The sequence below is a fragment of the Rutidosis leptorrhynchoides genome, chromosome 3, assembly GCF_046630445.1.
Source record: "Rutidosis leptorrhynchoides isolate AG116_Rl617_1_P2 chromosome 3, CSIRO_AGI_Rlap_v1, whole genome shotgun sequence".
Taxonomy (NCBI): Eukaryota; Viridiplantae; Streptophyta; class Magnoliopsida; order Asterales; family Asteraceae; genus Rutidosis; species Rutidosis leptorrhynchoides.
The window spans coordinates 120754377-120774039 of NC_092335.1; the positions used below are offsets into that span (position 1 = coordinate 120754377).

The 19663-nt window shown below is 33.5% G+C and overlaps 2 protein-coding genes across 3 annotated transcripts; both read left to right on the plus strand.

Moving 5' to 3' along the window:
• The first annotated feature begins 2956 nt into the window (after positions 1–2956).
• On the plus strand, positions 2957–5212 carry LOC139896740 (guanosine deaminase). The gene is made up of 5 exons (XM_071879381.1): positions 2957–3063; positions 3667–3726; positions 3990–4180; positions 4355–4459; positions 4901–5212. Exons 1-5 carry the CDS (start codon positions 3048–3050, stop codon positions 5087–5089), a joined length of 561 nt encoding a protein of 186 aa, XP_071735482.1. The 5' UTR covers positions 2957–3047; the 3' UTR covers positions 5090–5212.
• Positions 5213–7054: 1842 nt separating this feature from the next.
• LOC139896741 (protein HASTY 1) lies at positions 7055–16995 on the plus strand. Of its 2 annotated transcripts, XM_071879382.1 has the most exons (22): positions 7055–7214; positions 9146–9247; positions 9508–9651; positions 9753–9833; positions 9928–9997; positions 10626–10696; positions 10773–10936; positions 11097–11168; positions 11331–11565; positions 11796–11858; positions 11948–12226; positions 12345–12458; positions 12946–13072; positions 13162–13331; positions 13428–13529; positions 13803–13906; positions 13987–14275; positions 14371–14606; positions 14786–15253; positions 15763–16057; positions 16192–16375; positions 16668–16995. In XM_071879382.1, exons 1-22 carry the CDS (start codon positions 7101–7103, stop codon positions 16745–16747), a joined length of 3564 nt encoding a protein of 1187 aa, XP_071735483.1. In that variant the 5' UTR covers positions 7055–7100; the 3' UTR covers positions 16748–16995. The 2 variants fall into 2 exon arrangements, with proteins under 2 accessions (XP_071735483.1, XP_071735484.1); XM_071879383.1 differs by lacking the exons at positions 7055–7214; positions 9146–9247 and having other exon boundaries at positions 9593–9651; positions 9922–9997; positions 16668–16994.
• Positions 16996–19663: the final 2668 nt, after the last annotated feature.

Genomic DNA, 19663 nt, shown 5'->3' on the forward strand with positions numbered 1-19663 from the left:
TCCAGATTGTTTGGACGGCGTCCAGCTTTGAAGGCTGGGACGGCGTCCAAAGATCTGGACGGCGTCCAGCTTTGAAATCTGGGACGGCGACCAAGGATCTGGACGGCGTCCAGATTGGTATTCAAGTCTGATGCAGAAACTCCTAAGTGCACGAACCAAAAACCAAGCTAACACATTTTATGATCCGCAAACAACCAAGACATGTATCTTATATCATCGACAAGCTCTTTTGACAAGGAACACAACTAGGTACATTTCCTAAATCAAGTTCATCATTTAAGACAACAAAAACCTCGTCGAATGATCGTTAAACGTTCAAAATCAATGTTTCAAGTTCATCAAATGCATTTTAAGTTTCGGGAAACCAATTCACACATATGATATGCCGTTTTAAAGGTAATCAAACACACATTGCAACCAAACACTTATCAACAACATTTCATAGCATTTGATGCATCAAAAGTTCATATTAAGCCTATCAAACCCTAACCAAAATCTCAAAACCAATAATCATGTTAATGTAAGGTTTTCATGTCAATCAACACACCAAAACGAAGCTAATGAAGTAACTAACACTTTGAACATACAAACATTAACATCTAAACACATTTCATCATCCAAAATCAAAGATTTAACAAACATTTTTTCAAGTTCATGCTAGTTATGTCAAATCACAAGATCGAGCATACAATTTACATATACGACATCACAATGAGCCATAGACACTGATTAACACACTTTTAAGTCAAGAACACTAAGATTATGAAATTTAGAGTTTTTAGAAAGTTACCCAATCGAGATGAAATTAGTATCAAAACGTAGAGAATGAAGAGAGGATTCCAAATATGTAATTTGTTTTGATGTTAGCCTCCAAAATCGGATTTAGATGATGAATTAAGTATTGAATGTTGAGAGGAATTGGAAGTAGTAAAAGATGAGGATGAGAATGAATGGGTGAAAGGGGTTTGACCCTTTGACCTAGTCAAGGGTTTGATCCCTTTTCAAGTTTAGTCCCTCAACTTTCGTTCGGGTGCGTGAATTACCTAAACGAGATAATTTAAAACGCGTATTAACGGGAGATGTTATAAATATATAACGGACTTTAAAATAGTTAAACGGAAAGTAACCGGAAAAAGGCGGGATGTTACAGTAAAACCCCCTCTTCTCCGCAACGCAATGCGTGATAAGTAAATTTGGGTAGATTTTAATATGAGAGAATAACTTTGTATGCAATATTATAGTCTCTGAAAATCCAACTCTTTGACTTTTATGAAAGTACCACTTACCTACAACACTACAAGTCAACGCTAAATTTGTATAGCTTTTACTTCTATGCATCTATTTGAAAATTAGAGTTTACCATTTTTAATATTTATTTCGGATTTATATAATTCAGAAAGTACAACCATATCAGTACGATCAATGCCGTGTCAATGGGATAGACACTAAATACTTTTTCTATATATTTTTTTTAACTTATTCCTATATTTTGTATTCTTATTTTATTTTATTTTTTTCCTCCATTTGGATAGAACCAACATTTCCACATGCCATATATATATTCATAAAATAAATGAAATTTAAATTCATAAAAAGATAAGTATTGCGTTATTATATTTAACGAACAAAACCTCGGTTAACAATGACCATATTGTATTATTTCTTTTTATATTTATAAATTGGATTCGTTTAATTTAGTATATTAGGTCGTGGTTTTCGGTAAACCATCACTCAAATGTCCGATTCATTTACGGATACATCAATCATAATTGATACTCCGTAATAAACACTTCAACAAATAATAAATAATCAAACAAAAAATATAATATATATATTGATTATTTTTTTCGAAAAACTTGAAACTTATATAATCAATAAATTTCATCAAAAATAAAACCCCTAGAAGCATACAAATCTAGTGCAACAAACGAGCTCGACAAAACAACAAACCAACCAAGAGCTCAAGCCAATGAACAAAGCAACGACCAACAAAACACTATACAAGACGACAAACCCACAACGCCCAAAACAACCAAACACAACCAAAAGATGGTGGCTAATCTAACCTACGTGTAAAAGATCCGAAACCATCTAAACATAACAAGACACTGACACACAACCAACTAATAACTATACTTCTTTAGTAAAAATGGGGAAGATCTTTATTTCTTCATCATGAGTCCGCATCTTTTCTTTTTATTTGTTGCCTTTAAATGGAGCTTTAGGAGGGGAGATCAAATGAACACGGGTACCTTCAACCATCTTGACCCCCATTTGCTCCAGCATCTCAACACAAATTGCAAAATGACTCTCTTTTAGTATGTCTTCAACGCCGCCGACATCTAAGGAGGAACTAATATGGCCAGTGGACTCCGAAATATCAAGGGCCACTTAAACGTCAACCAAAATCGAATCAACATTCTCCGACATATAAGTAGTAATGTTTTCAAGCAACATATCATTGTAAAGAGGTCTTGATTCCGAAAGACATGGTACACGAAAATTAGAATCCACAATACCACCTTTGGGCAACTCGATAACACCACCAATAGCAGTACCACATTCAGTGGGGGGATTCACAACAAAATCGCAATCACCAGGGCAATTCGAAGCACACAACGGGTCATGATTGATGCACGAATCCGAACCCAAACCAGTATGAACATCCATGGGAATAGGATATTTAATAGTAATATTACTATAATGATTTTAATATTAATATATTAATATTTATATAATAATAATAAATAATACAAATAATTAATAATAATAATAATAATAATAATTAATAATTAATATTATATTACTCGTAAGTCGTAATAATTAATTAATAACTAATAATAATAATAATAATGATAATAATAACATAAACGTGATAAAAAAATAAAAATAAAATAAATGTGGTTTGTAGTTGTTGCATATATATAACCGGACCTACGTTGCTCTTGACACCACGTATCTCTTTCACTCTCATCATCTTTTTTATTGTTTTACAATCAAATCACAACCGATTCACGCCAAGTCATCATCTTTTTATCAATTCCATCATGGAAGATGTTAATGGTTAGTCTTAATTATAATTCCATCCCTTTTATTTACTTTCAATGTAGTTGTTGATCACGCTATCTCTGTTTCGATCTCGTTCAAAACCTGTTCATCTTATATGAATTTCGTTTTTATGATCTTTAATTTATACTGTTATGTATTAACCTAATGGATCTTAATTGACATATATTGGGACTTATAATCTAACTGCTTTCAATCATTTATGTTTGATTTTAGTTTTGTATTTGGGTAATTGATCGGTGAAAAAGTCAAAGGTGGAACTAAAGTCAATGATGTGTTTTAGGGCCAAAATAAATTTGGTATTTCTAAGTGCGTGTTCCCAATATTGATATAGATCAAAGCTTTATGCTTTACCTTCATAGCAGGTACATGACGTCATGATTCTGGTGCTGACATGTATCCGATTCTTCTCTTTTAACACTTTGATGCATCGGAAAATATGTGCATTAGGCCACGTGTCATCATTAGAATGTTTTGACATCGGAAAATTAGTTACAATAATTGATAGTTTCAATCTGATCTCACAATATTGAATATTGTTTATTCTTAGTATTAATTAAACATCAAGCTCACTGATTTTTTTATTTCTTTGATAATTAGTTGTTGAAGCTTTAGACGGAAAGATCGCCGTTGCTTCTGCATTTGCTGGTCACCAAGATGGTAAGATAAGATACAATTCGATAATAATCTTTATTTTGGAGAACTTATTTATGTAAATTTACTTGGATACAAACCAGAATATTGTGCTTGTTTTGAGTTTTCAAATACAAGTGATTATGATACTGATTCTGATAGTCAGGTAATTAGTTAGATTCAGGTTTAAGATGCTGTAAAAAATTGATTATTGAAACATTATAATCTTGACTTGTTAATTATCTACCTAATCCTTAATCCTTAACTATGATTTGATTCGGATTATGCAGTTGTCCAAGATCGAGACCACAAGTTTTTGACAAAAGCAGTTGAAGAAGCATACAAAGGAGTTGACTGTGGAGATGGGGGCCCATTTGGCGCTGTTGTTGTTCGCAATGATGAAGTAGTTGTTAGTTGCCATAACATGGTTCTGAAACACACGGATCCAACTGCACATGCCGAAGTTACAGCCATAAGAGAGGTTAAACTCTTGTTTTTACCCAAATTTACCTACTTTTATCTACTTTTTGGTAGTAGTCTAAATCTAACACTCGTGTGAATCGATTAACTTAATCATGCGTAAGTTGGTAAAAAAGTTATTATCTCATGTTTCGGATTTTCTCTCTTATCTTATTTTTTTTGTACTTAATATTAGGCGTGCAAGAAGCTGAACCAAATTGAGCTTTCTGAATGCGAGATTTACGCCTCTTGCGAGCCCTGCCCTATGTGCTTTGGGGCCATTCATCTTTCCAGAATTAAGGTAACGTTTTCACTAGGGTCGTCTCAGTATTTTTGAAATCCCTATTTGATACATAAAAACATAAAAATGGTCCCTTATTATTTGGACTGAAAATTAAACTTGCTAATGTAGGCTTAAGTTATCTAGTAGTTGGGTGCCAGATAATACAGTAATAAAGTAATCTTTTTTAAGCTCATAATCTGTAATCTAGCTAATTACAAATTAATATATTTGTCTGAATAATGTTCCAACTGTATATAAATAAATCCATTATTATTTTTTCACTATTTTGGGCGCCTCCAAAATTTTGGGTCCTGCTCGGTTGCACACTTTGCACATGTGTTGAATACGCCTCTGGTTATCACTTTGTATCCATGTCATGCCATATCAATCGTCTTTCTGGAAAATGCTATTCGGGTTTTTTCTAATAATAATCTATCGTACTCTTTCTTTTGTATGCAGAGGTTGGTTTACGGTGCTAAAGCAGAAGCAGCGATTGCGATTGGATTTGACGATTTTATTGCGGACGCACTTAGGGGTACCGGTTTCTATCAGAAGGCTAGCTTGGAGATCAAGAAAGCAGATGGTAATGGAGCCATAATTGCTGAACAAGTATTTGAGAATACTAAGGCCAAGTTCTCAATGTATTGAACTAAAATTGGCAAGAAGTTGCCAAAATGAATTTGATTTCTAACTTTGTAATTGCTGAACAATTTCTTCTACTGGTTCATATTTATTTACTCATGAAATTTAAATGGTATAAAATTTGATGTTTCTGGATTAAATTGGTACGTCTTTATGACTTTTCTATGTGTTTTATTATATTATTCTTTCATGCTAGTTGGATGTCCAATCGAAATCGAAAGTTGTCTCTTTACCTTGAGAAAAGACTTTCTACTTATGCGATTGTCTACCATTTTACCTTACGGTGCATCATATATGCGAGATATTGAATATTGTTGTTGTCGTCGTCAGTATGACTTGTTTTCTCTTTATATTCTAAATGAACTTTTTCTATAGTTGGTAATATATGATATGATAATATTATTTATTTATGGTAAATTTGTAATATGACAATGTCACGAATTTCATGTGGTTTTAATATTCTGAAGCTGAACTAATCAAACTAATATAGCAAAAAATATTAGTGTGTTTTAAAAGAGGAGTGTACTATAGAAATTTTTTTTTTCTTAAACATGTTATAAAAGTATATTTTCCATTTAAGCTTTAATTTCTTAAAACTATTGGGATTTTGTACAGGTGTTTGGTATATGTAGAATTATTAATTATTAATTTAAATATTATGCGTTTAGGATGATTAAAATTAGTAGTGTAAAAGTACTTTAGTAGTTTAGTTACCTTTCTACAAAATATATGCACTCATTGTAAATGAGTTGGCTAATGAATAAACATAGATATAAGTTTAAACCTCTAAGTTTTAGCTTAGTGTCCCTAGCCACTTGTTCTTACGAGTTTTTTTTTCTTCTTGAGAATGAGGTTTTTGTTTTGTTAAAAGAAACACGATAGAAAATTATTTCCTACTCGAAACTAATGATTGTTAGGCAACCGGACCTTCAATTCCAACATCGAGTGGTGTTTTTGTTGTTACAAAACTTTCGTCGACATTTAAGCTATTCATTCTATAATCTTACGTAGGAGTGTTACATTATGATAACCCGCAAATTACTAACTAAAGAATAAAATCAATTACATTAGATTATGAGTTCATCATATATCATCGGAAACCATTTTCTATTCATTGAATGATATGTTGAAATTCAAGAGGAGATGATATAAGTTGAAGTTAAGGTGGAGAATAGGCAATACATATTTTTTTTTTGAAAAGCAAGAATTGTATTAAGCTTTGGAAATGTTACAGCGTTATGTGAGAATATCTCACTTACAAAATATGTTTGCAAAGGGAGCAAACCGTTAGAATCACGATGGAAACTAGCTACACTATTCTAAGAATAGGCAATACATATACATATACACACTGTTCTAAAAACCGACTACTCATCGATTAATGTCAGATTAATCATTTTATAAGAGTAGTCGGTTCCGATTTTCTAAAATTCGTATAATTAATCGATCAACGTATATTGATGAGTCAATTAAATTTGGTAATCAGAGTCGGTTAAAGTCAAATTGATCAACATTTTTAACATGAATTTAAATAGAACTTTATAATTTTTGAACAAAATGAACAATTTTAAACAATTATGTTAAAGTTCATTTTTATATTTATGATTTCTTTTATATTTAGACATATAATAATTTTAAAAAATATAATATTTAAATATATAAAATACAATTCGATTAATTATTAATTAATCACATTACTCTTTCCAAAGTCGCGATCGATTAATCACCGAATAGCGAATTTTGGTTGCATATACATATACATATTACATATTTGTATTTGGGAAAAAAATACTCGTAATAATGATAAAAAGTACTGTGCAAGACTTTAAAAAATAAAAAAGTAATGAAACATAAATAAATAAAGTATTAAAAAAATAATAATATAATAAAAAGAATCACATTCCACGAAAATATACGAAGTATAAGGCTTTACAAAGTAGTTTCGAATTTAGAATAAAACCATTTCCTTTATTTCGTTGCTTGCTTTCTTCTTACTAAAACCCTCGCTCACACCACCATGACTATGGACAGCAGTGGTACGGCCACCGATGTTGCTCGAGCTATTACCGCCGCCCTTGGCTGGCAATCTTCACCCGACGATCGAAAATCGGCGCTCTCTTACCTAGAATCTGTATGTATTTTACTTCACGTTAATTTAATCAAATCACCACTCATAATGTGTTCGATTTCATTTGCGCTATATGTCTTTCATCTGCAAAACATGTTTATCCACAAGTATATAGCAAATTAATTGTTTTTTAGAAACAATTTGTTTGAGTTTGCTATGTTATGTACGGAAAGGGGTTGATCAGGTTATGTTACAGTAGTGCAATTAGATACTGTATTAAGTAAGATTATGGGCTAAGGTTTATTTGAACTTTTTGATCGTTACTATTTAAATATGTTTTCTTATTTACACTGTCCGAGGTTTGAAATATTTACGCATTTTTTAGGTTTTTGTTGAGGTTTTGTCCTGGGAAACCCTTATGCTTTATAAGATGACTGAGTTTTAAAGTAATTAGAAACCAGAAAAATACTGACTAAGTTTTGAAGAGGAATATATAGATGAATAAGAGAAGAGTGGAGAATTTCACTTAGGAATGTAACCATATCGTGATACAGGTGCGTGTTAACAGAGAGGAGGATGTACTCTTAAGATTACTGGGACTAGATACAAAGTAACTACGTTTGAATCACATTTTCTAGAGAAAGTGTTTACAACCATTGAATCAGAGGGCGTTCGATGTTTTAGGTTAATTTCTATTATTTGGCTGCTTATTTTGTATATGTAATGCATCACAATCATAAAACCTCGCTATTTTATACAAGGTTTAATCTGTTTAGGCTAACCAGGTTAGCCCGTGTCTGGTTACCCATGATATGTTGATAGTGAGGGGCGAACTTGACCGCATGTGAGGAAATCAGCGCCCCAACCACTAGGCTATTTTGGGATGCCTTATAAAGTCTTGCTATATGAAAATGATATACTGTGTTGCTAGGAGCATAGGCCACGATGATGTTTTAATATAAGCTGTACAACTATAGCTTGAAATTGTGATTGTGAAATAGTTCACCTCTATCGTTCTCTATAAGGACAAGTAGGGTACTCAAGTAATACAACTGTATATAAGTTGGAGCTTATCTAGTATAATGAGATGCAATGTTAACTATAGACTATCCCTCAATTGGAAGAATCTATATCCACCATCGTACGTAGGAGGCGATTTTAATTTGCGGTTATGGATAATAATAGTAAGCAACAATGAAAGACCGAAAAGGGATGGTGTTTGGGGTATAACCCTTAAGGCACATATGTTAAGTTTTTTTCAATTCACTTGAAATTTCTATAACTATATAAAAATGTAACCTACTTATTACAAATCATGAAATCAATGTCTAACAATATTGAATTTCAAACTTAATGAAATTCAACAAAATTTTCATTTTCTTTAAGTAACATAGTCCAATGATCCAGGTATTAGTTGTAATAATTAAATAAATTTCAGTTGTGGTAAACATAAATTTTTCGTACTCATAGCAATACTTAATGTAATTTATCTTGTCATGTCTAGTTACCGTATAAACGTGTCTAAGAAAAATAAGGGTAATACGTTAAAATCGCATCTTCGTCTATTAAGGTTGGAATGCAAATGCATTATACAGGTTATAGATTAGGACATAATATCTATAACTATGCTAGCTGATGTTATGTCATGTTTACAAACAAATAAAAAATTCCATATTTCTCCAACTATTATTGGGCCACACTTCGGGTTCTGTTTGTGGCTTTCTTTTCAAATACAGCAGATTTACTTTTAGAAGCTGAAACTTATATAATAAAGGCAAAACAAGAAAAAATGAGTGTAATTATAGAGAACACTTTAGCGAGAAAAAAGGTAACTGAAATTACCCTTTTTCAGTTGTGCCGTTGCAATTCTTTCATATTGTTATTCAATGTGGATATCTTCAAAATATACTTGATGTTCTGCTGTTGGTGTTATGTATTTATGAATTTATGTATATTTCTCAATACATTTAACCTGTATTTAATTTAAATTGTAGATAAAAGCTGGGGATGTACGTGTTTTGGCAAGCACATCATTTATTTTAGTCAAGAAAGATTGGTCCTCTGAAGTTCGCTTGCATGCATTTAAATTGTTGCAGGTCTTTTTCTTTCTTTGCTTATTTTTTATCGTTGTTAAGTGATTTAAGGTTCCAAAGCATAAGCCATATCATTTGTCATAGAGATTGTTTTGCATTGACTGGTCTGTTAATTCATCTGTAATTTAAACATGTATGTTGAGAGTGACTTGAATTCAATGCTGCAAACTGTCAATCCCTGATCCATAGATTTTTTTCTGGTTATGTTTACACTGATTTTTAGTAATATGTAAGTTAATATCTGGATCTTTTATACGTTGCAGCATCTAGTGAGGCTACGATGGGATGAACTGAGCCCTGAAGAAAGAAGAGAGTTTGCAAAGGTGTCAATCGATTTAATGAATGAAATTGCAAACAATTTTGAAGAGTGGGCTTTAAAAAGTCAAACAGCTGCTCTAATTGCTGAGGTGTACACCTGCTTTCATGTTGGCTCTTCATGAATCCTCATGATCAAGTCTATGTACTTAGTTTATTCATTTTTTTGTCATCATGTTTTGTCTTGGTACAGATTGTGAGAAGAGAAGGCGTAAGTTTATGGCAAGAACTTCTACCATCTCTAATATCTATCTCCAACTCTGGTCCTACACATGTAACGAAAATTCATCTCCTTTTTGTTCTTTGCACTTTTAAATTCATTAAATACTTATCAAGGCAAAATAAGCTGATTCATGTTCTAGTTTTAGGCTGAGATGGTGTGTATGATGCTGAGGTGGCTTCCCGAAGATATCACTGTTCATAATGAAGACTTGGAAGGTGTGCTTTATTTGTTTTATTGCCCGTCTAATTACCATCAACTAAAATGATTTTACAGCCTCATAAAAATCCTTTTCATTGCTTCTAAATGTTTATCGTTACACACATATTTTTGTCTAGTTCATTAGTTTATATATAACTACATATGAACTAATGTCGTGCTAGTCTTCAAAATATAGCATTTTAAGTTTTTATCATACAGGATTTTTTACAACATAACATGAAAATCAGTTAACTTTTTTTTTAAAGTTCAAGTTCCTAAAGCATAAAGATTTTATTTCTATGTAGATGTTTATTACACAAATCATAGCATCTCAGCCACAACTGCACTTTTGTTGCACCAATCATGCAAGTAAACCACATGCATGTATAAATAGTAGACATTGTTACAATTGGGTTGAGGTTCTACTTTTTAGTGACTGCATAGAAAATGGCCCTTTTGTCTCTTTCTTTTGCCAGTTTTTACTTTTGAAATTCTTTGGATCTAATTAAAACTATTTCGATTAATCCAAGTATATGATCTAACTAACTTGACTGGTTCATTAATTTTGTTATTGGTTGTATTATTTTTATGTCTAATTAGTGGATCATTTCTTGTGCTTAGTTTGTTAAAATTAAATTTATGCAGGTGAACGTCGTAGACTGTTGTTACGTGGGCTAACTGAATCTTTACCTGAAGTTTTACCATTGCTATATACTGTAAGTATCATTTTATGCTTATCTATATCTTTATAAATTGCATACTTGTACTCATTTTGCTACCCTCATTAAACAGCTATTAGAGAAGCACTTTGGAGCTGCCATGACTGAAGCAGGTAGGCAACAACGTGATATCGCCAAGCAACATGCCGCTACGGTGACAGCTACTCTTAATGCTATTAATGCATATGCTGAGTGGACCCCTTTGCCATATCTCTCAAAATATGGCACAATTCATGGGTATGGTCTTTTTAATCCTTCCGATGCAGTTGAACATTAATTTTATTTTTTCTTTTTGTTTTTGAAGATTATTCATTTGAATCAGTCTATGCTTATATATAAAAAGAAAATATTTTGTTAGATTCTAACAAGAGTCTTTGCTATTATTTATATTAATTAGTTGTGGCTTCCTGCTCTCTTCTCCCGATTTCCGGATTCATGCAAGTGAATTTTTTAAGCTCGTGTCTTCAAGGTAAGCATTCTAATGGATTTTTTCCATTATTAATAGAATTTGAGAATGATTTTTTACACTGTTTACTATGTTGCTCGTAGTTTAAATGTTATTTTTAATTATAATATATTGTAGTTAAAATTTCACTTTAAAATCGTTTTTAATTTGAGTTGTGGTGTGCAGGAAGAGGCCCGCTGATGCAGATTCTGAATTTGATTCTGCAATGAGCAGCATTCTTATGATATTGATGAATGTTTCTACAGACTTTCTTAACATTTCAGAGTCAGGTTCTCACGTTATGAATGATAGTGACTTTGAGTTTGCAGAAACGATATGTGAAAGCTTGGTGTTTTTGGGTTCAACAAACTTTCAGTGCATCACTGTTGATGATGAAATATTATCTCGCTATTTACAGAAGGTAACGAATTCAACTGATGAACTTGGAGCTGCATTTTGGTCCAAAAGTAGCATTTACATGACATAAATTTGATACCTTGATTTCTTCAAGTCAAGAAACATTCTATTTTTTCTTACATTTTATTTTATTTTTCTTTTATTTATGTTCACTTCTATGGACTATTTCTCTAACAGTTTCTATTCTATATTAAGTGATTAATGTGTATAATCCTAACTTGAATGTCTGTGCAGATGATGCAGTATTTCAGACATTATAAGCTTGCGCTTCACTACCAGTCTCTTATGTTTTGGCTGGTAAGTATAAAGTTTGTGCAAATAAGTAAATTAAAAGTTTCTATATCAGTACGTACTCAACAGATCATCATGTTTGTTTACAATGTCAGGCATTATTAAGAGACTCACTCTCAAAGCCAAAGACTTTAGTCGGGGATGGCTCAGTTGACAATATGGCCTCTGGTTCAGGACAAGCTGATAATCAAAAGAGAAAGATCTTACCTTTAATGAACGATGAGATCTGTAGTGTCATGTTGGATACGTCTTTTCAAAGAATGATTAAGAAAGAAAAAGTCAATCCTGGATATGAACTTTCTGCTGGCACAGTTGAATTATGGAGTGATGATTTTGAGGGCAAGGGAGATTTCGGTCAATATCGTTCAAAACTGGTATGTATTCATGTAAATACTCCAGTTTATTCTGTAAATTTTAGCAGCAATTGGTGAGTCAGCACAAATGCACAATTATCTTATTTATGTCATGCTGATGTTTAACTACTATATGCAGTTGGAGCTGATTCGACTTATGGCTTCTTTTAAACCTGTTATAGCAATTACCAAAGTTTCTGACCGAATTATTATGATTATCAAGAGCCTTTTGCTTGCTCCAATGCCTTCTCAGGTATGAATGACAATTTATCTTAAGCATAAGCTAAGTAGAGGTTGCAAAACGCACGGGTTTGGCAAAGGGTTTAAACCCGTAATCTATATATTTACGAGTCTACACGGTTTAGATTGGATTGCATTGACCCGAATACTTCCTGACCAATTTAAAAAAGAGTACTATATTAGTAATAATTAGTGTGTCAAATTCAAATACAAGATTAGCATTTTTCTGACAAAAAACGTACTTCCTAACTTAGATGAGTTAAGAAGATTGTTTGCATTAAAATGTATGTTGGATGATTTGACACTCTGGGACCATTTTATTATTGTCTTTGGAAACATTTCTTATTCTTCATTGTAAGTATCTAACCCGAGTGGCTGAGTTGACACATACATAAGCTAATGGGTCGAAATATGCAACCTTCAATTTTGGATATGTCTGTGTTTCTTTAAGAGCTTATCATCTTTTACGCCATGTTTACCTTTAGCGATTGATATTTCAGAATATGGGATTACTTGAAAGCATGCAACTTGCTGTGGAGAATGTTTTGGCAGCTGTTTTTGATAGTTCAAATGATGATATTGGGAGTGTCTCTGATGTTCAACTCGCTTCTTGCAGAATACTAGAAGGTTTCCTTACCTTTTGACTATATTACATTTTCAGTACTTTTAACATTTCTGTTCAATTTTTGAAAACTTTCTTTATTGTGTCCTGAAAGGTTTGCTTCAACAACTTCTTTCTTTAAAATGGACGGAACCTGAATTAGTTGAAGTACTTGGGCATTATTTAGAGGCTATGGGTCCCTTCTTGAAGTATTATCCCGATGCTGTCGGAAGCGTCATTAATAAACTGTTTGAGCTCCTAACATCATTGCCTATCCTTACGAAGGTTTGACTTTCAGTTATAATTTATACGATATCTGGTTCAATTTTGAAAACCTACCTTGTTTTTGAATTAATATTTAGCTTACCATCTGCTTGGCAGGATCCATCAACGAGTGGAGCTAGATATGCAAGATTACATATTTGCACATCCTTTGTACGATTAGCCAAAACTGCCAACACCTCTCTTTTACCTCACATGAAAGTAAGTAAACTTGTATGTGTTAAGTAGTATCTAATATTGATGAAGGTTGTTAATTAATGGTATACAAATCAAATAATATTTTGTTTAACTGAACACAAGTACTTGTGTAAATGATGTTCATGTCCTTCTTCCATGTTATGTATTACAAAAATTGTCAGAGAAAGTATGTACCCATCTCGCAAGTTACAATGCAGTCTTATACTTTTTGCAAGCCCTCTAATAAAATGTATAATATTTTATGCTTGTTTCTCACTGAACCTTTTGCTATAATAGGGCATAGCCGACACCGTGTCTTATCTGCAAAAGGAAGGTCAATTGCTTCGTGGCGAGCATAATCTTTTCGGTGAAGCCTTTCTAATTATCGCGTCTGCAGCCGGGTAATTATCTTGTTTGAGTGGTCATTTAGTTGTGGTGTTTGACATCTTCTTTCTTGACTATGGTTTGCATATTGCTCCAGGCCTCAGCAACAGCAAGAAGTTATGACCTGGTTGCTCGAACCTTTGAGCCATCAATGGACACAACCTGAGTGGCAAAACACATACCTATCTGACCCATCAGGCGTGATTAAACTGTGTGGTGAGACACAGTTTATGTGGTCATTATTTCACACAGTTACATTCTTTGAGAAAGCACTTAAAAGGAGTGGCATTAGAAAAAGCAACACGACAATTACTAATTCTATTGAATCATCTATTTCACATCCATTGGCTTCTCATATGTCCTGGATGCTACCACCTCTGCTCAAAGTAAGTTTCTTTAAACACATTAATGTCTAAGATGTTTTAGTTTTTATTGTATCATTGATAAATTGTATTTGTTGGTTGGTTATATATATATATAGCTTCTTCGTGCTATACATTCTCTATGGTCTCCACCTGTCTCTCAGTTGTTACCTGGAGAAATAAAGGCTGCTTTGGTTATAAGTGATGTTGAACGAACCAGTCTTCTAGGGGAAAGTATTCCTAAATTGCCTAAAGGTACAGTAACTTATGCCGACAACTTAACTATGAAGGATGGGAATGCAGAATCAAATGAAGCTGATATCAGAAACTGGCTAAAGGGTATTAGAGAGAGTGGGTAAGTAACTAAGTTTTTAATCTTAATAGAATTTGGAATTACTCAGCTAGTAATCGGTCAAACTTTGCCAACACTCGGGATTACTGGTCAAAATAGGTCAAAATCAAACTTGGTCAACATCCGAGTACTCTCCTAGCCCTCCCTAAAAAGTAACTGACACTTTTTTATATTGTCACCAGGTATAATGTATTAGGGCTATCAGCAACAGTTGGAGAATCATTTTTCAGAAGCATAGATATTGAGGCCATTGACTTGGCACTGATGGAGAATATTAATGCAATGGAGTTCAGACATATAAGACTGCTTATTCATTCAGTCCTAACACCGTTAGTAAAAAATTGCCCATCAAGTTTGTGGGATGTATGGTTAAATAGGCTTCTATACCCACTGCTTGTTTATTCTCATCAAGCTCTTAGATGCTCATGGTCTGGTCTTCTAGAAGAAGGGAGAGCCAAAGTTCCAGATCTTCTTGGAATTTTAAGTGGGCCCGATTTAAAAGTGGAAGTCATAGAGGAAAAGCTACTTCGAATATTGACCCGTGAGATTTGCTCACTTCTTTCGGTTTTAGGTTCACCGGCACTGAATCCCGGGCTCTACCCCGAACAGTCACCTAAAGATTCTGATTTCTTGTCCAGCTCTGTAGTTGGGTACGTAATTTTAAGACTTTTTTGCTTCTTTGGTCCCTTGGTTATAACCCATTTTGCTGACTGCATCCCTGTTGTTTTTTAGCTAACTTGATCCCTTCATTTTACAAATGTTGCGTGGGTGGTCCCTTCGTTAAAAAATCCGTTAACCCTTATGAATTTGTGCCGGTGGTCCCTCGTTTTTAGTGAAGAAGTTGAAGAAGAGTAAAAAGTCAAATTTACCCTCACATGTCAAGGGTTAATGGATTCTTTAAAGGAATTTAGACGGACGGACCACCCACGCAACATTTGTAAAATGAAGGGATCAAGTTAGCTAAAAAAGCGACAGGGACACGGTCAGCAAAATGGGTATAACCAAGGGACTAAGACCAAAAAAGTCTAATATGAAATTATAAATATTTTATTTTTTTAATTAGTTTTTTCCAAATTTGATTAGAACAACATAGGAGGTAGTATGTATTAAAGTATGTTTTATATATGTTGTTGGATGAAATAGTTGTGGTTCCGTGCAGGTTTCTATTAAAGAACGAGGAAATAGCGGTTCCCGTGTTGCATTTGTGTTTAGATGCTTTTAGATGGACGGATGGTGAATCTGCAATCAAAGTCTGCTCTTTCTGTGGGACTGTTGTTCTGTTGGCTATCTCAACTAATAATATTGAACTCCGGCAATTTGTTTGTAAAGATTTGTTCTCTGCGATAATCCAAGGGTTAGCACTCGAGTCGAATACTTTTGCCAGTGGTGAACTAATTAGTCTCTGTCGTGAAATATTTGTCAATTTTTGCAAAGATGATCCAGCACCCAGACAAGTTAGTAAACATTATAATCAATTACTTCTCATTATAGAACTTATATGTTATATATTATGTACATGTTAAACTTGTTACCGTCTTTAATCGATTTATATTATTTAAGTGCTTGACTTATGAATTTCCATATATAGATTCTGCTATCTCTTCCTTGCATTGCACCTCAAGATCTGGTTGCGTTTGAAGAAGCATTGGGGAAGACCAGCAGCCCAAAGGAACAAAAACAGCTTATGAAAAGCTTCTTGTTGCTAGGTACCAGTAACCAGTTGAAAGCCATTGCTATTCAGAAAAGTTTGAATGTCATCACAAATGTTGTTGGTAAGAACCACCTGTTGCAACCTACACCGTTTTCTGTTTTCAAGTTTGATTTTGATATTACTTTGTCTCGCCTTAATAAGATGTAGAATTATTTCATACCTAGTAGAGTTTGTTTTATCTGAATGTAAGCTGTCTAGTTTGACAGTTGACACTCAAAAGTCAAAATGCAGTTCTAAGCTTACTCAGTAGTCGTCCTTAACTGCATTATTAACATCTTTAAGCTTACTCATAAATGAACTCTAATCGAAAATGACTCTCTCTTATACTCGAAACTGTGTTTTTGTATTCTCAGCAAGGCCACGAAGCTCACTACCTGCTACAGATTCCAGAACCGATGATGGAGGTGCAATTGGCTTGGCTGCCATTATGTAAAGCAGCTTCATTTGTTATCTCTGTTGTTTGATGTACAAAACAAGATTTGTTAAGGTTCTAATATAAACACAAAAACACTTCTTAAGAAGATACTTGCCAGGTTTGTTGGGCAAGGTATATTCCTGGTATATGTAACATCATTACATTATTAACACTAACCTTCCTAAAAGTTGCATCTGCCGGCTTTTGGTTTATGCTTTTAATTGAAAGGTACAACTCGTGTGTCTAACTTGGACATAGCTTTTGTGGTTCATGTATTTATTATGTTATTATACAATATCTTGTTTACCGGTAACAATCTTATACAATGGGTAGTGGTGGTTAAAAAAAAAAAAAAAAAACTGTAGTTCTTTGCTCTTGTTTTTAACCCCATACTTTGACCTTTTTACCATCCCAAGTTGGCCTAATTTTTTACCGTTTTGGTGAAAGACTCACCAATCACTATATATGATTGATAAACATTGGTAAACGTACAAGTTGCACGTGGATAATGGCAGTAGCGGATGGCGGTGATGTCACTAGCTTGAACCCATCTACGATGAACCACCGCGTTAATTAATGCATGATGAAGTTATTCTGAGGGAGCTGATACGTACACCAGTTACTTTTTGCCATACACCACCAAAATTTAATTTTGAACCATTTTACCCTTTATCATAATTAATTTAGGGAAAAGGGCCTTGAGTTAGATAGGGTAAAATAGTCAAAGATTGTTGTTTGGTGGTGTATGGCAAAAATGTACAGATCAACTCCCTTCTTCTAACAATGCAACTTAACTTTTTGAGTAAATTATACTGATGGTCCATGTACTTAATTTGGAATTATACTGACAGTCCTTATCTCTTAAAAATTAGTATTATATTTTCAAATGTCGAAAGTACACGTCCATGGCCCATACCTTTAACCTTTAACTCTTAAAATTCCGTTTAAGTGGAGTGAAATAAGAAAAGTCGTTTGTAAATTGTAATGTAGCTTAAAACTTGAATTTTCAGTGTGAAAAATGTTGATGATTCCGTCGGTTACAAGTGCACCACAATAGAAGCCCAGTCACTTTCAGTCATACGAATTACAATGAACCTCCAAAGAACTATTCATATTGATTTAATTTTTTAACTAAATGAAAATATAAAACATATAGTGGCAATCAATCAAAGATATATAATGTCTTATATGTGGACCGTTTGATTTTAACATTTTCGAACAGCGGTTAGAGTCACTGATGGGGTTCGAACACGATGTCGGAACCCACTCACCCGATCATTTATTTGATCGAACTATTATAGTCATACCGCCCCTCTAAAGAAACCTCCATGACGAATTCATACGGGCATCGCGTGTGGTAAAACAACCTCAGGTGAGGTTCGAACGGAAGAGGTCCGCAACCTCCGAGGCCCATAGAATGGCGGGTAACAACAAGGGAAATTGTTGCAACGAGTGGAAGTTGGACCTCTGACCTCCCATATGGGAAGTCAGGTTACCATCACTACGCTAACTCCTAGTTGTAATCCAATCCTTTTAGTTTCTAGGCTAGCGTGGCATTTTCATATCGTTTTGTGGAAGTGAGGCTTGGTGTTTGTTCTATCCTTTCATCCTTGATAAAAAAAACCCAGGTTGTATTGTCGTTATCGTCTTTTTTAGCAACAAAAAAAAAAAAAAAAATACAAGAAAGGGTAAAATGGTCCAAATATGTATTTTGGTGCTGTATGACAAAATTAAGCAGTGTACGGATCACACCCTAAATTAAATTAGTAACCTAAACATTAATAGTACTAATTTTAAGGTTTAGTATTTTTATTTCTAAAAAAATACTTACTCAAATACTAAATAAGACTCATAACGAACGCTCTTAAGCCATACGCTACGCTTTTACATCGCAACTCATCACGTTGTGCACCTGACATGTATAACAATCACGCCCAACAATTATGGGCTGTTGAGTTGTGGTCGTTGGAGGGGCGGACCACGGGCTGTCACCGTACTACAACATCCAATCACAATTTTTTCCTCTCCCTCTCTCTCTCCCTCTCTCTCTCTCTCTCTCTCTCTCTCTTAAATTTAAATACAAAATACTTTTATTTAACTACCAATCACATTTAACCACATCATAAAACACTCTCCCACAACATTTACCACAATGTCCCTTCTTCCTACAACATTGAGGGTGCCACATCAACACGATTCACCACTACAACTCTACAACACAACATTTCACTTCACCACTACAAATGATCTTATGATCCAAAGAATTGCTGGATCTAGTCTGTCAAATGGGCAATTCTTTATTTACGAAAGGAGTTGCCGTTTTCTTCTCTACACGTTTTCGTCATGGTTGTTTTATTTATTTAAACAAAAGGTAATAATTGTTATAAAAGTAATAATTGGATGATAATTTTATTATTATTATAGATATTGCATAGTATATTTTTTTGAGTATAAATAGGTATGTTGAGTTAGAGTTTAATGTATGTATTTTTTGGTTAACAAAAAACACTCTCTCTCTCTAGATTCCAAATGCCACCAAACTCTCATTGTACATTTTTCTATAAATAAAAAACCAATTACTCATACCTTTTGTTCAACCTTTGTTTTCTCCGTTTTACAGTATCTCTATCTCTATATACCTTCTACAGTCAAGAACCACTAAAGGTAGTTATAAGCCTACTGAATTATAACACGTTATCAGCACGATTATCTCAACATTTATACTAAATATGGTTGGTTCTGCCACCTAACTAATATATGGTCGGTTATACCACCTAAATGATATATGGTCGACACTGTCGCCTAATTTACATTTATGTTATCTAACATTTATTTATGTATACTAACATTTACATTTATGTTATCTAACATTTATTTATGTATACTAACATTTACAGTTATGTTCACTAACATTTATATTTATGTTATTTAAGT